General features: G+C 34.5%; 1 protein-coding gene and 1 long non-coding RNA gene across 10 annotated transcripts in view; one reads left to right on the top strand and one right to left on the bottom strand.

Moving 5' to 3' along the window:
* IRAK4 (interleukin 1 receptor associated kinase 4) overlaps positions 1 to 6749 on the top strand; it is a 27630-nt gene extending 20881 nt beyond the window's left edge. For all 9 annotated transcript variants that reach the window (XM_077870383.1, XM_077870384.1, XM_077870385.1 and 6 more), the window contains 4 exons: positions 1397 to 1580; positions 2832 to 2894; positions 5090 to 5248; positions 5369 to 6749. In XM_077870383.1, coding sequence (XP_077726509.1) covers positions 1397 to 1580; positions 2832 to 2894; positions 5090 to 5248; positions 5369 to 5404 — 442 coding nt within the window. In that variant the 3' untranslated portion in view covers positions 5405 to 6749. The remainder of the gene's footprint in view (positions 1 to 1396; positions 1581 to 2831; positions 2895 to 5089; positions 5249 to 5368) is intronic.
* On the bottom strand, positions 5445 to 14253 carry LOC144296970 (uncharacterized). Its single transcript, XR_013363938.1, has 2 exons — positions 9461 to 14253; positions 5445 to 8265 (listed from the first exon to the last, which is right to left on the bottom strand). It is a non-coding gene; the product is annotated as an uncharacterized LOC144296970 (long non-coding RNA).

The following is a 14253-nucleotide window of genomic DNA, read 5'->3' as shown; positions in this document are numbered from 1 at the left end:
ATCATCAGTCTCTGATCCTATATTTTCAGTATCTCCAGACCAAAAACACCTCACCTGATGTCCCACAGCTGCCTCTAAGTTAACATGTCAGAAATCGAATTCATTTTCTCTTCCAAACCAAAGTCTTCCTCCTATATTCCCTTCCTGATCAAATGAAGTCACCATTCATCCTGTCCCAAGCTAAAGACTTTCTCATTCCTCATATCATATTCATTACAAAATTCCCTGAATATGCCTCAAAATTCTCCAGCCCCCACAGTATCATTTCTTTGTCCAGACTCTCACTCTCATTTGCTTTCAATAAATCAAGCTTTCCTGGTCAGCCTTTAACCAGTCTGTTCCAGTTCTCATCTATTCACTACTACACTGCCAGGTTATGTTCTTAAAAATCAAGTCTAACAGCACCAATTCCTTACTATTAAACATTTTTCCTACTGTCCTGCTCTCATGGGATCAAGTTCATATTCTCTCCATGTTTCATTGGCACCAGTTTCTTGAAATTGATAGGTTTTTATGTTTTCATCACTATGTACACATTGCTACATTTGCCTGAAATGCATTTTTCCCCTTCATTCAACCCTCATCTTCTCATAATCCTTCAAGACTAAGCACATTGTTCACCTTTCTCCAATTCTTCCACGCATGTAGTTTTTCTCTCAGCATTTTGTACCTAATATCACCATTATGGAGTATTTATTTGATTTTTAAAAATTATTTGTGTACTTTTGTCACAGACAGCATTTGAAAATCCCCCTCAAATGCAAGACTGAGCTTAAATGCCATTATACATAGTGAGTCCTTGATAAAGTTTTATTGAATGCAACTATGTGTGCATGAGTTGAATGTGTGTAATGAATGGATGAAGACCTTTTAACCATGTTCTTTTCTCTTTGAAAGATTTCAATAGTACAAAAAAAAAGAATAACACTTGAAACTAATATAACACTGCATGTTAACTATACTGGAATTAAAATAAAAACTTAAAAAAATAATAAATAAATGAATAATTGAGAGACTTTGGTTGGAAATTTATATTTAAATGAGTTGAGAAATGTTAGGAAAGGAATAGGAATGGTGCTTTAGGAGACTGAGGGAAATTTCCCGTGTGATAAATTCTCTGTGAAATAATGAAAACACCTCTCACTAATGCAGACAGTTTTATTTCATTTTTATTCTCCTAAAATTTTTCCTCAAGAAACAAAAAGAAAACAATCTTTCCTCTTTCGCTTTAATCTGAAATCTAGATTTACTTATACAATATCAGGCTTTTACAATGTGGTTATGAAATGGTATATTCTAAATATGTACGTATGTTCTGTATTACGTAAACATGAACTGTTTGACTTACTTGAAAAGGAAAATATTTTTTTCTTCAAACTTTACATTTTTTTCTCAGTGCAAATATCCTACTAGATGAAGACTTTACAGCCAAAGTATCTGACTTTGGGCTTGCCCGGGCTTCTGAGAAATTTGCCCAGACAGTGATGACTAGCAGAATTGTGGGCACAACAGCTTATATGGCACCTGAGGCTTTAAGAGGAGAAATAACACCCAAATCTGACATCTACAGCTTTGGTGTGGTGAGTTTCACATATATAATCAGCAAAGATAATCATCCTGGCTATAACTGTGAAATGGAAGTAGAATATTTTGAACACACCTGTCTTGCTTAGCTCTCTCATGTAAATGTGCATATTGTTTACTTTAACCCTTAGTTAAATGAGAAAGCTTATAAAAGCTTCTCCAAAGTTGTAGAACGTTTATAAATTGATTTCTAAAGTTACTGCAAGAAATGACATTTTTACCACACTATCCTCATGAATTAGTAGGAAGCTTAAATTAAATCAGTGCATAAAACAAATCATGTCATACAGCACACATTTAGTGTCATATTTTTTAAATGAAATTTTTCTTTTAAAGATTTATTTATTTATTCATGAGAGACACACACACACAGAGAGAGAGAGAGGCAGAGACATAGGCAGAGGGAGAAGTAGGCTTCTCGCAGGGAACCTAATGCGGGACTCGAGCCCAGATCCCAGGATCACGACCTGAGCCGAAGGCAGGTGCCTAACCGCTGAGCCACCTCGGCATCCCTAAATGAAATATTTTTTAAAAGACATACACTTTGGCATTTTCTAATCTACTGGTCTTTGCCAAATAACTTTTAAGATGGAATGAGCAGAAACAGTTGGAGAAATCAGGTTCTACTTCATCTTATTTTTGCATATATGTTTCCTATATGGAAATTTAACTTCCCAGCACTGGGAAGTTAAGGCATACAGTTATAGGATATGCCTAAAATTTAGAAAATATTATCCTAAAAGGCAGAGAAAATTATTTTGGGAAGAATGCCCTGCAAGACAGGAGAAGGAATGTCCCGAACATAGACTGATGAGTGGATCTTATTGTTTAATAAGATGCCAGTAGAAAAGTACTGCTCATGGAGATTGGTGGAACCCAAGATTCCTGTGAAGGAATGATGGCGAGAAATGACCTCAGCTCATAACCTTCCTACTTTAATGCCTAAAAGGCATAATGCAATGTGTGGAAATAAGTAATCAGATTTCTTTTTTTTTTAAGATTTTTTTTATTTATTCATGAGAGAGAGAGAGGCAGAGACATAGGCAGAGGAAGAAGTAGGCTCCCTGTAGGGGCCTGATGTGGGACTCAATCCCAGGACCCCAGGATCATGATCTGAGCGGAAGGCAGACACTCAACCACTGACCCACCCAGGTGTCCCAATAATCAGATTTCATAATCAAGATCTATATTCTTTCCATATGTTGTCTTGAGTGTTACAGTAATAGTTTTTTTTTTTGTTTTCATAGGTTTTATTAGAAATAATAACTGGACTTCCAGCTGTAGATGAACACCGTGAGCCTCAGTTATTGGTAATTGATCTATTTTTTTCCAGTCCTTTTTTCTTTGCATTTACAATCTAAATTTATTTGGGTAAATTTGGCATCTAGCAATGTCTTTTCCTATTGGCAATCTTTTCCTTGGCAATTACATAGTGGCATATGGAAAGAGCATCATATTTCTAATCTCAGCTCTGCCACGAAGTATTTCTGAAGCTTGAAAAAGTCACTTATATGTTCTATGTTCTGGGTAAAACCAGAATAGAACTATATAATTTTTTAGTCCTTCTGCAGTATATTTTCATTTTGTTACTTTCAGGGTGATTTACTAACAGCTTTTTTAGCTCAGAGAGGAAAAACAATATGGCTTCTATTCAGATTTGTATAAGAATGGAGTTGCTAGTAAAATTTTCTATCCGTTTCCAGTATGGAGTATTTTGTTTATAAAAGTTATGACTGAGCACATTACCTATGTGTCATATTAGGCATTCATTGGCACTTACATAGACTAACACCTGAATGCTAAAAGTATAAGAAAATTAGGTCTTGCCCTTTTTTTTCCTGTATAGTAAATTTTAAGAACTTAGAGGGTCTTTTTATAAAAGTAAAGATTTACAGAAATCTTTTGTAATCAAAAGATTACAGAAATACTATCATGTGTCTTTCTTGAAACCAGTTAAATAACTACACTGACTTGATTCTAATTTATGTATTTTAATGAGGCAAACCAGTGACAAATTCAGATAATATATGTATAACAGATTATTTCCCTAAAATGGAAATTAGAAAGTCAAAAGGGATGATATATTTGCTCAAGGGCTTGGGGCCATACTCTTAAGAAAAGCCATAAGTAATATGATATCTATATACTATAATACTGATACTGATGTCCCTTACTAAAAAATACATTACAAATCTTTCCATGGTTCCCTAGATGTGTAGTAATGCAGTATAACTTATTATATAACATTTTACATTGAAGTATATTTATAGAACATGTTATTGTGAAAAGTTATTATTTGCATAATATCTGGATTTTTTAATAGTAGTACATAGTGATATTTTGTCCTCATCACAGAAATAAAATTATATGTCCCATTGGATGTTGAGCATCAGGATGGAAGCCTGAGCTGCAGATAGAGTTTTGGGGCCATTAGTGCCCAGGCATAGATAAAGTTTTGGGTGTGAATTAGATTATACAGAGAAAGTGTGTAAACTAAAATACAGAAGGACAGTAAATAAATAAATAAATAAACTCTTTTTTTCTACCTTGTAATTCTTTATATTTTTAAGGAAAGCCTACCTGTCTACAGGCCTAAATCTTTTTCCATGAGACTTTTTCCGCCTTCAAAATGCTGTTAAAGCCTCAAACCTGTAGTTTGAGTAAGGATGAAATACAGAAAAACACAGAATCCATCTCAGTCATAATTTTACACATGATCACATACTAGTGAAAAATCATAAAACTTTAAGGATGTTTATACTCTGACTTATTCTTAAATTTTGAATGCACTATAACTATAAAGTAATAAGATTTTATTATTAAAATATTATTAATAATAATAATTAAAATAAAAACTCATTACAAGTATAACCAAAAGGGAGTGATCTTTGAAAGAACTCACTAGACTCTGCCATCATTATTATTTTCAGGGCTACTGCTCAACCCACTACATCATCCTTGTCGTACGCCTCTCTCACTATACAGTACTTTTTTTTTATCATAGCCCTGTCCCCTTTTTCCTTTTCCCTTTTTCATTTCACTTTGATACAATAATTTGAGTACCCATAGAGAAGTTTGCCTGTACAAGAAGCAGGAGTCTAGGTCTAGACATTGGAATCTCATTATCAGGAGCACACCAAGAGGCAAATAACTCTAAAAATAAAAAATAAATAAAAATAAAGCAGCAGCAGCAAATCACCCTGTGATGGCAGCCTAGTAAATGCTGCCAGTGGGAATAGGAAAGCAATTAGCTCAGCAACATAAATATAAAACCAAAGGCAAATGGCCGAAGGTATCTAAAAAGTGTGTGTATATATATATATATCTGTCTGAATAAATGCATTAATAAATAAATTGGGTTTCTCCTGTATGTCTTTTAAGTTTATAAAAATAGTAAAGTAAGAGTATGTGTTATTATGAAGTAGATTAAATCATTCCATTTACATTCTGATATCTTTCTCTTTTATTTGAAACTCCGACTAAAGTTTTAACATTTGTTTTAAAGCTAGATATTAAAGAAGAAATTGAGGATGAAGAAAAGACAATTGAAGACTATATTGATCCGAAGATGAATGACACTGATCCCACTTCCATTGAAACTATGTACTCTGTTGCTAGTCAATGCTTGCATGAAAAGAAAAATAAGAGACCAGACATTGAGAAGGTACTAATTTTTTATATTTATTTTAAAAATGAAGGAGGTGGGGTTCATCTTTTTTTTTTTTCTGAGTGTACATTTCAAACTATTTAATGCAGTTTTTTTTTCTGTCTTTCTTTATGAAAGGTTCAACAGCTGCTGCAAGACTTGACAGCTTCTTAAAACTTTACTGGAATAGACTCTTGGTTTTTGTGTAGACCTATCTATACCATTTTTTAAACTAAATTTTTTTTTGGAAACATTCTTTTTTACATTTAACAAGGCAGCATGGAGCAGTGCAGTGGTTATTAAAGCTTATATAAAACCCCCAACATGTATAGAATAAACAAAAGTCAAGCCACGATATCAACCCTAAGCCCTACCTCATTAGTGTCACCCTCAGTTCTCCAGTAATCCCTGATACCTCTCCTCGGAACTCCACCAAACATGGGTTGAAAACTATAGAATTAGCAACAAACAGGACTGGACCACAGGGTGAAAAGACCCTAGACCAAAGTCCAACTCCACTACTAATTTGCTGTAGAGCTTGGACAATCCCTTAACAGCTTTGAGCTTTGTTTCTCCCCCAGCCCTCCCACTGGTAGCATTAGGCTAATACCTACTGTGCTTCTCTGACAGGTAGTCATGAAAATCAAATAATGCAGAATATGTACAAGCACCTTGTAACGTGATATACCAGTTTGTAAAGTGACGTAAAATTAAAAGTTTATGTAGATGTTTATACAATCCAATTACAGTCATTTGTGTATAGGATCATGTTTGCAGTGTGCTATTTTTTTTTTTTTTTTTTGCAGTGTGCTATTTTAAGCAATCATTCACCACTAACCAAATATGCCCTGATGTTATTCCCATGATGATATGGTCAATATTAGATTATGTTACCTGGCAAAATTGAAGGAATTTAGCAGATGTTGTTGTTATGGTCCCTAATCTGCTGACTTTGAGTATCAACAGAGAGACTGATGAGTGGGCCTCACCTAATAAAGTGAGATTCTCCTGTGGGCCTTGAAGAAGTAAGCTACCGGGTTGTAAGAAAGCCAATGTGGCTAAAACCTAAGGGTGGCCTACTAGGCTAAGACTACCTTCCAGAGGTTAGCCAGCAATAAAAAACTGGGAACCTGGGTCTTATAACCACAAGAAAGTGAATTCTTCTAAAAAGAACAACTTTTTCTTCCCATATTTCTGACCCACTGGTTTGCTAGCGAGCCAACTAAACATTTTTTAATTTTAAATTTCTCTCACTATGCTCTATGAGAACCAAGGAGGTAATAGGAACAATTAGTAAATGTTTTGCCTTACCTTTCTGAAATATAATTAAGAGAAATTTAAGACATTCTAAACCATTTATTGCTCTATGTACTTTCTGGTTCTATAACCATACAAAATGGCCATAGATCTCAGCTATCTGTAGTCCTTTTTTTTTTTCACTTTCAAAACACAAGCATACCTCAGAGATATTGTGAATTCAGCTCCAGGCCACCACAATAAAGTGAGTATCATGATAAAATGAGTCAAATAAATTTTTTGATTTGCCAATGCATATAGAAGTTATGTTTACACTATACTGTAGTCTATTAACTGTGCAATAGCATGATGTCTAAAATATAATGTACAGGGGATCCCTGGGTGGCTCAGCGGTTTAGCGCCTCCCTTCAGCCCAGGGTGTGATCCTGGAGACCTGGGATCGAGTCCCGCACTGGGCTCCCTGCATGGAGCCTGCTTCTCCCTCTGCCTGTGTCTCTGCCTCTGTGTGTGTGTGTGTGTGTGTGTGTGTGTGTGTCATGAATAAATAAATAAATAAAATCTTAAAAAAATAATGTACATACCTTAACTTAAAAAATACTTTATTACTAGAAAATGCTAGGTATCATCTGAGCTTGAAGGGAGTTATAATCTTTTTGTTGGTGAAGGGTCTCGCCTCCATGTTGATGGCTGCTGATTGATCAGGGTGGTGGTTGCTGAATGCTGGAGTGGCTGTGGCAATTTCTTAAATGAAGCTTACCCTATCAATTGACTCTTCCTCTTACAAACAATTTCCTTATAGCATGCTATGCTGCTTGATAGCATTTTTACCTACATTAGAACTTTTCTTAAAATTGGAGTCAATCTTCTCATACCCTGCCACTGCTTTATCAACTAGGTTGATTTAATACTCTAAGTGTTTTGTTATCATTTCAACAATCTTCACAGCATCTTTACCAGGAGTAGATTTCATCTCAAGAAACTACTTCCCTAAGAAGCAACTCCTCATTTGTTACAGTTTTATCATGCGTTGCAGAAATTTAGTCACAACCTAAGACTCTACTTATAATTCTAGCTCTCTTGCTTTTTCCATCACATCTGCAGTTACTTACTCCACAGAAGTCTTAAACCCCCCAAAGTCATCCATGAGGGTGAGAATCAACTTTCTTCATGTCAGCAATAAGACTATTTCACTTTCTTATCATTCATGTGTTCACTATAGTAGAACTTTCAATTTCCTTCAAGAACTTACTCTGTGCATTCACAACTTAGCTAAATGATGCAAGAGTCCTAGCTTTTGGTCTGTATCAGCTTTTGACATGTCTTTCCTGCTAACCTTAATCATTTCTAGCTTTTGATTTAAAGTAAGAGCTGTGTGACACTTCCTTTCACCTGAACACTTATAGACCATATACTAATTTGCCTAATTTCAATATTGTTGTATCTCAGGGAATAAGAAGGCCTGAGAAGAGGGAGAGAGATGGGGGAACAGTAGATTAGTAGAACAGTCAGAGCACACACAACCTTTATCATTAATTTTGCTGTCTTATATGGGCACTATAATTGGTGCCTCAAAACAATGACAATCATAACATCAAAGGTCACTGACCACAGATCACCATAACAAATATACTAATAATTAAAAGTTTGGAATATTTAAGAATTACCAAAATGTGGCACACAGAAACACAAAGTGAGCAAATGCTGTTGGAAAAATGGTGCTGATAGACTTACTTGACCTGGGGTTGCCATAAATCTTCATTTTATAAAAGCTGCAATATCTGCAAAATGAAATAAAATGATTTATGCCTATATGTATGTATTTTATTTTTTTCTAGCTTTATTATGGTATAATTGCCAAAATTATATAACTTCAGGTATTCAATGTGATGTTTTGGTATCTGTGTATATTGTGAAATAATTACCACAATCAAGCTAATTAACACAACCATCACTTCACACGGTTACCTTTTTTTATTTTTTGGTGTGGTAAGCACATTTAAGATCTACTCTCATAGCAAATATTAGTATACAATACAGTATTATTAACTATAATCATCAACCTATACATTAGATCCCCAGAACTGAGTCATTTTATAACTAAAAGTTTTTATTCTGTGACCAACCTCTCCCCATACACCTTTAAAGTTTGTACTATTCTACTGTAAGAGTGGACACAGAAAGGAATGTCTTTTTAATCATTCAAATTCTTTTTTTTTAAATCATTCAAATTCTAATCTCAAAAATGAAGATCAACATGGAGACAAAGGCAATGAATCTCCAAAATTAATGCTAAGATTTCATTCCCCTGATGAAATTAGGAACAAAATCACCTCATGAAATACTCTGACCTAAAATAATAATTAACAAATAAAATGAAATCAACAATATTCATTGATCGTTTTCAATAGTCCAGACACTCACAAAAGCAATAAACATATAATAATGAACAATACAAAGTCCTTGTTTCCTAGGAGCTTTCTCCCAGGAGAAAGTCACCAAGACTTTTGTCTTTCGTTTGATGGAGATGAGACACAAGTTGATAATATACAAGTAAATAAACAAGATCAGGTCGTGAGAAGTATAAAGGAAACATTAAAACTAGGTATTGTGATAGATTCTCTTGGCTAAAAAGCTTTAACAACATCCAAGCACAAACAAACAAACAAAACCTACTGGCGTATAGTCTCAGAAATGATAGGCATGTATTGTAACTTAGAAAAAAGAAGATAAAAAAATCTAAACTGAATCAAGTTGTCTGTGTTTGACTGTGTTATCAGAGGCCTTTCGGTCAGCAATGATCCAAGAATAAGACTTCGTCACAAAATTTCTACTACCATCCTGGGACAAGGAGTATTGTCTTTCAGATTATGTCAGGTATTGTCCTCTACCAGGCTATTTACGCATCAGGGTAGTTGGTTGAATATAGTTAAGGTTATCTAACTATCTGTTTGCTAGTATTAACTCCACACTTACCTAGCAGCCTTTTCTTTTTTTCTTTTCTTTTCTTTTTTTTTAGCAGCCTTTTCTTTCCATTTTGATTTCTTGCCTGGATTTGCCTTTTGAAAGATAATGCACGATTACAACCTACATATCAGTTTCTGTTGCAGAGTATCTTTTTATGATTAGTAAAATCACGTTCTTGTTTACACCTAAGTCCTTTGAAAGTTTAGGTAGCATGAATTAACTTCATGATTGATCAGCTCAGGCTGACCTGCAATTCTAAAATTTAAACTTTAGACTTTGAGTGACCCTTTCTTCTACTATAGCCATTCTAATAGCAAGATGGTGTTTCAGCCTCTTTTTAGAATCAAAAAGTAGCAACAATCCAGCAATTACACTACTAGGTATTTACCCAAAGAATACAAAAATATTAATTCAAATGGATACATGCACCCCAATGTTTATAGCAGCATTACCTACAATAGCCATATTATGGAACCAATCCAAATGTTCATCGACTGATGAATGGATAAAGAAGAGATGTATATATACATATATATATACACATAATGGAATTTTAGCCATCAAGAATGAAATCTTGCCATTTGCAATAATGTGAATGGAACTAGAGTGTATTCTGCTAAGCAAAATAAGTCAGAGAAAGACAAATACTATATGATTCCACTCACATATGGAATTTAAGAAACAAATATGGGGGTCGGGGGAGGAGAGAAAAGACAAACCAAAACTCTTAACTATAAAGAACAAACTCATAGTTACCAGAGGGGAGAGGTGAGTGGGAGGATGGGTTAAATAGGTAATACAGATTAAGGAGTGCACTTGTAATGAGCACCAAGTGTTGTATGTAAGTAATGAATCACTCTTGTACACCTAAAACTAGTATTACCTTGTGTTAATTAACTGGAATTTAAATACAAACTTTTTTAAAACTATAGCTAACATTATGTAGTAACGATTTTGCAATATACAAGTATATTAAATCACTGTACACCTTAAAGTTATACAACATTTTATGTTGATTATATCGCAATAAAGCTGGAAAAGAAAAAGTTTAAAAGTTAAGCAAGGAACTGCTTACTTAGCTCCTCCTCCCCTTTGTAAGATGTCTAAATAATGACAATTTTTATTATACAGTGAGGTATATTCCCATCACATATTTTAGAAGAAGACTAACACTCTTCTTTATAGTGAAAACACAGTTTGACTATTATAAATTAGTGAGTGGCATTTAAAAATATGCTGAAATACTGACCAATAGCTTTTTCCAAAAAAGAAAAAGTCAATATCACTTCCATTAACGGCATTCTTTGGACAAATATTTTTAAATAAATTCATAAGTTAGTAGAGAAAACATGCAATAGCTTACTCTGTTAAACATATTAGGAAAACCTGTAGCAAGTTCTTTTTTGTTTGTTTGTTTGTTTTGCCAAGAAATGTCAATAATAACATCTACTGTTAAATATTTATGGCTAGAAAATGACGAAGGAGCTCCAAAAATTTGCCTATCCATAAAAACAATGAAAAAAGATGGGAAAAAATGTAAGAATTGACTTTTTTTCAGATCTAGAAAACAGCAACCCAAGGAGAATTTACTCAAGAAAAAAAGGGTTGAATATCAATAGGAATGACAAGTTTTATGGCATTTTAACTTGTCCTATTATTGTCCCTTTTGTCCCCAGCTCAGTGAGAGTTTTGAAAAAAAGCAGCCCACATTCTTGGTACCACAGGGAGCAGAACAGAGCTGGAGCTCTTTCAAAGCCTCATCCTGAAAGAATTTTAATTGTTTGACCTCTCTGGTGGTTCCTTGGAACATGACATCCTAAGCCTTATCTTTATTTGACTTGACTAAAGTTCACCTGGTGCTTAAGGCCTCTCTCTGGAGTCATTTGTCAAAAATATTTGCTGGCAAATGTTTTAATCACAGCTGCCTGAGGTGATAAATAACAGGATAAATAATAGGCTAACTAAAAAGCTTAAAAGGAAAAACTGATGAATAAGATGTCCATTATGGCTTTAAAAATCTCTAATATATTCCTGGGAACCTAGAAAATCATGTACATGTGCAAGGCCATGCACCTGCTGAAAACAAAAAGACCTGAGAAATCCCCAAGCTCTCACTGCTGGCTGACCTTGTGGCTCTGTGCAAGCAACAAGTGATGATTAAGGCAGAGTCTAAACTGCCTGGTTTAGCATGGAAGGTGTGTCTCCACATGCACTCAGAGCCCTGGCCAAGACTCTTTTATTGAGAGATTGATTGGCTTCATCTGTTTAAGGAAATCTCTGCCTATTCAACAGTGATAACTAAGCTGAGTAGAGACTCCAGTGACCACACATCACAAATAGAGGCTTTACAGAATTCATTAAAGTCATTAAACAACTAAAACAATTAGCAACAATAAGTCTTGGAAGGGGACAGAGTGATTTCCAGAATTGCAACAATATGTGATTTAAAATGCCCAGTTTTCAACAAAAACATAACAGACATGCAAATTAAAACTAAGTATAGCCTATACTTGGGGGAAAAAGTCAATAGAAACTACCTGAGGAAGCCCAGATATTGGATCTACTAGAGAAAGACTTTATCAGCTAATTTAAATATGTCCAAAGAGCTAAAGGAAATCATGTCTAAAGAACTAAAGAAAAGTATATCTTATCAAACAGAGAATATCCATTAACATTAAAATTATAAAAAGGAAGTAAATAAAAATCCTAATGTTGAAAAGTACAATAACTAAAATGAAAATTCACTACAGGGGCTCAACAGCATATTTGAGCCACCCTCTCCCCACACACACACAAAAAATCAATAAACATGAAGACATCTGTCTTCATTGAGAGACAATTGAGAGACAGAAAAAAGAATGAAGAAAAATGAGATCTTTAGAGACCTATGGGATACCATTAAGTTTATCAACATACATGTAATGGGAGTCCTACAAGGAGAGGTGAGAAAATGCCAGAAAGAATATTTGAAGAAATATGAAATCATGAACAAAAATTTTCCAAACTTAATGAAAAATATTAATCTAGGCATTCAAGAAATTAACAACTGCAAGTAGGATAAACTCAAGATCCATATCTTAACACTTCATAATCAAGGTCAGGGAATTTTGAAAGCAGCAAAAAAGAAGTGATCCAACAGGCATAAAGGATCCTCAATAAGAGTAATAGATATATATTTATTATGAGTTATGAAACAAACTAATAAAACTTGTTAGAAACAAATAGAAAATGGGATGCTTGGGTGGCTTGGTGGTTGAGCATCTGCTTTCAGCTCAGGGCATGATCCCAGTCCGAGGATTGAGTCCTGCATTTGGTGCCCTGAAAGGAGCCTGCTTAGACTCTGCCTATGTCTCTATCTCTCTCTCGTCTAATGAATAAATAAATAAAAATATGTTTAAAATAAATAGAAAATAAAATTAAGGACTTTTTGTGCATGGATTTGATATTATCAGTTTTGGTTAATTGGGGTTCTTTTTTTTTAAGATTTTATTTATTTATTCATGGGAGAAACAGAGGGAGAGAGGCAGAGACATAGGCAGAGGGAGAAGCAGGCTCCATGCAGGGAACCCAATGTGGGACTTGACCCCGGACTCCAGGATCATGCCCTGAGCCAAAGGCCTATACTTAACCGCTGAGCCACCCAGGTGTCCCAATTGGGTTCTTTTTAATTGTTACTGTTTTTAATTTTATTTTTTCTTTCTACCTTTGGATCCCCTTTACCTATTTATTTCACCACCTGCCTCATTTCTGGAAACCACAGATCTGTTCTCTATATCTATGAGCTTATTGAAGTATTTTTGTTTGTTTCTTTTTTTAGAATCAAAGAATTATAATTCTTTTTTGATTTCTCCTTTGAACTATCATTTTGCAGTGGCATGTTTCTTAATCTCTGCATATTTGTGAATTTTTCAGTTTTCTTCATGTAATTAATTTCTAGTTTCATGCTGTTGTGGTTGGAAAAGATACTTTATATGATTTCAATCCTCTTAAGTTTATTAAGACTTATTTTTGGCCTAACATATGTTCTATCCTGGAGAGTTTTCTACATCTACTTCGGAAGAATGTGTATTATGTTGCTCTTGGATAGAATGTTCTATATATATCTGTTACTTTCATCTGGTGTAAGGTATCATTTAAGGCTGATTTTTTTAAAAAAGATTTTATTTATTTATTTGACAGAGAGAGAGAGCATGTGCGCATGCATGAGCACAAGCAGGGGGAGTGGCAGGAGGAGGGAGAGGGAGCAGCAGGCAGAAGGAGAGGGAGAAGCAGGCTTCTGGCTAGCAGAGTCTGATGCTGGGGCTTGATTTCAATATCCTGGGATTATGACCTGAGCTGAAGGCAGATGCCTAATTCACTGAGCCACCCAAGCACCCCATGGTTGCTTTCTTATTGATTTTCTTTCTAGATAATCTATCCATTGATGCAAGTGAGGCATTAAAAGTTCTTACTATTATTGTACTGCTGTCTATTTCTTCCTTTAGGTCTGCTAATTTTTGCTTTATATATTTAGGTGCTTCTATGTTGGATGAATAAATATTTACAAATGTTATATCCTTTTATTGGCTTATTGCCTTTGTCGTTAAATAATATCCATCTTTATCTCTTAGTACAGTCTTTGTTTTAAAATGTATTTTATCTCACATAAGTAGATCTACCCCAGCTTTCTTTTGGCTTTCACTGGCATGCAATAACTTTTTCCATCCCTTCACTTTCACTCTATATGTATCCTTCCATCTAAAGTGAGTCTCGTGTAGGCAGCATATAGATGGGTCTTGTGTTTTTTTTTTTTTTAATCTTTT

The sequence above is a fragment of the Canis aureus genome, chromosome 25, assembly GCF_053574225.1.
Source record: "Canis aureus isolate CA01 chromosome 25, VMU_Caureus_v.1.0, whole genome shotgun sequence".
Lineage (NCBI taxonomy): Eukaryota > Metazoa > Chordata > Mammalia > Carnivora > Canidae > Canis > Canis aureus.
This window is presented reverse-complemented; position numbering and strand designations above follow the sequence as displayed.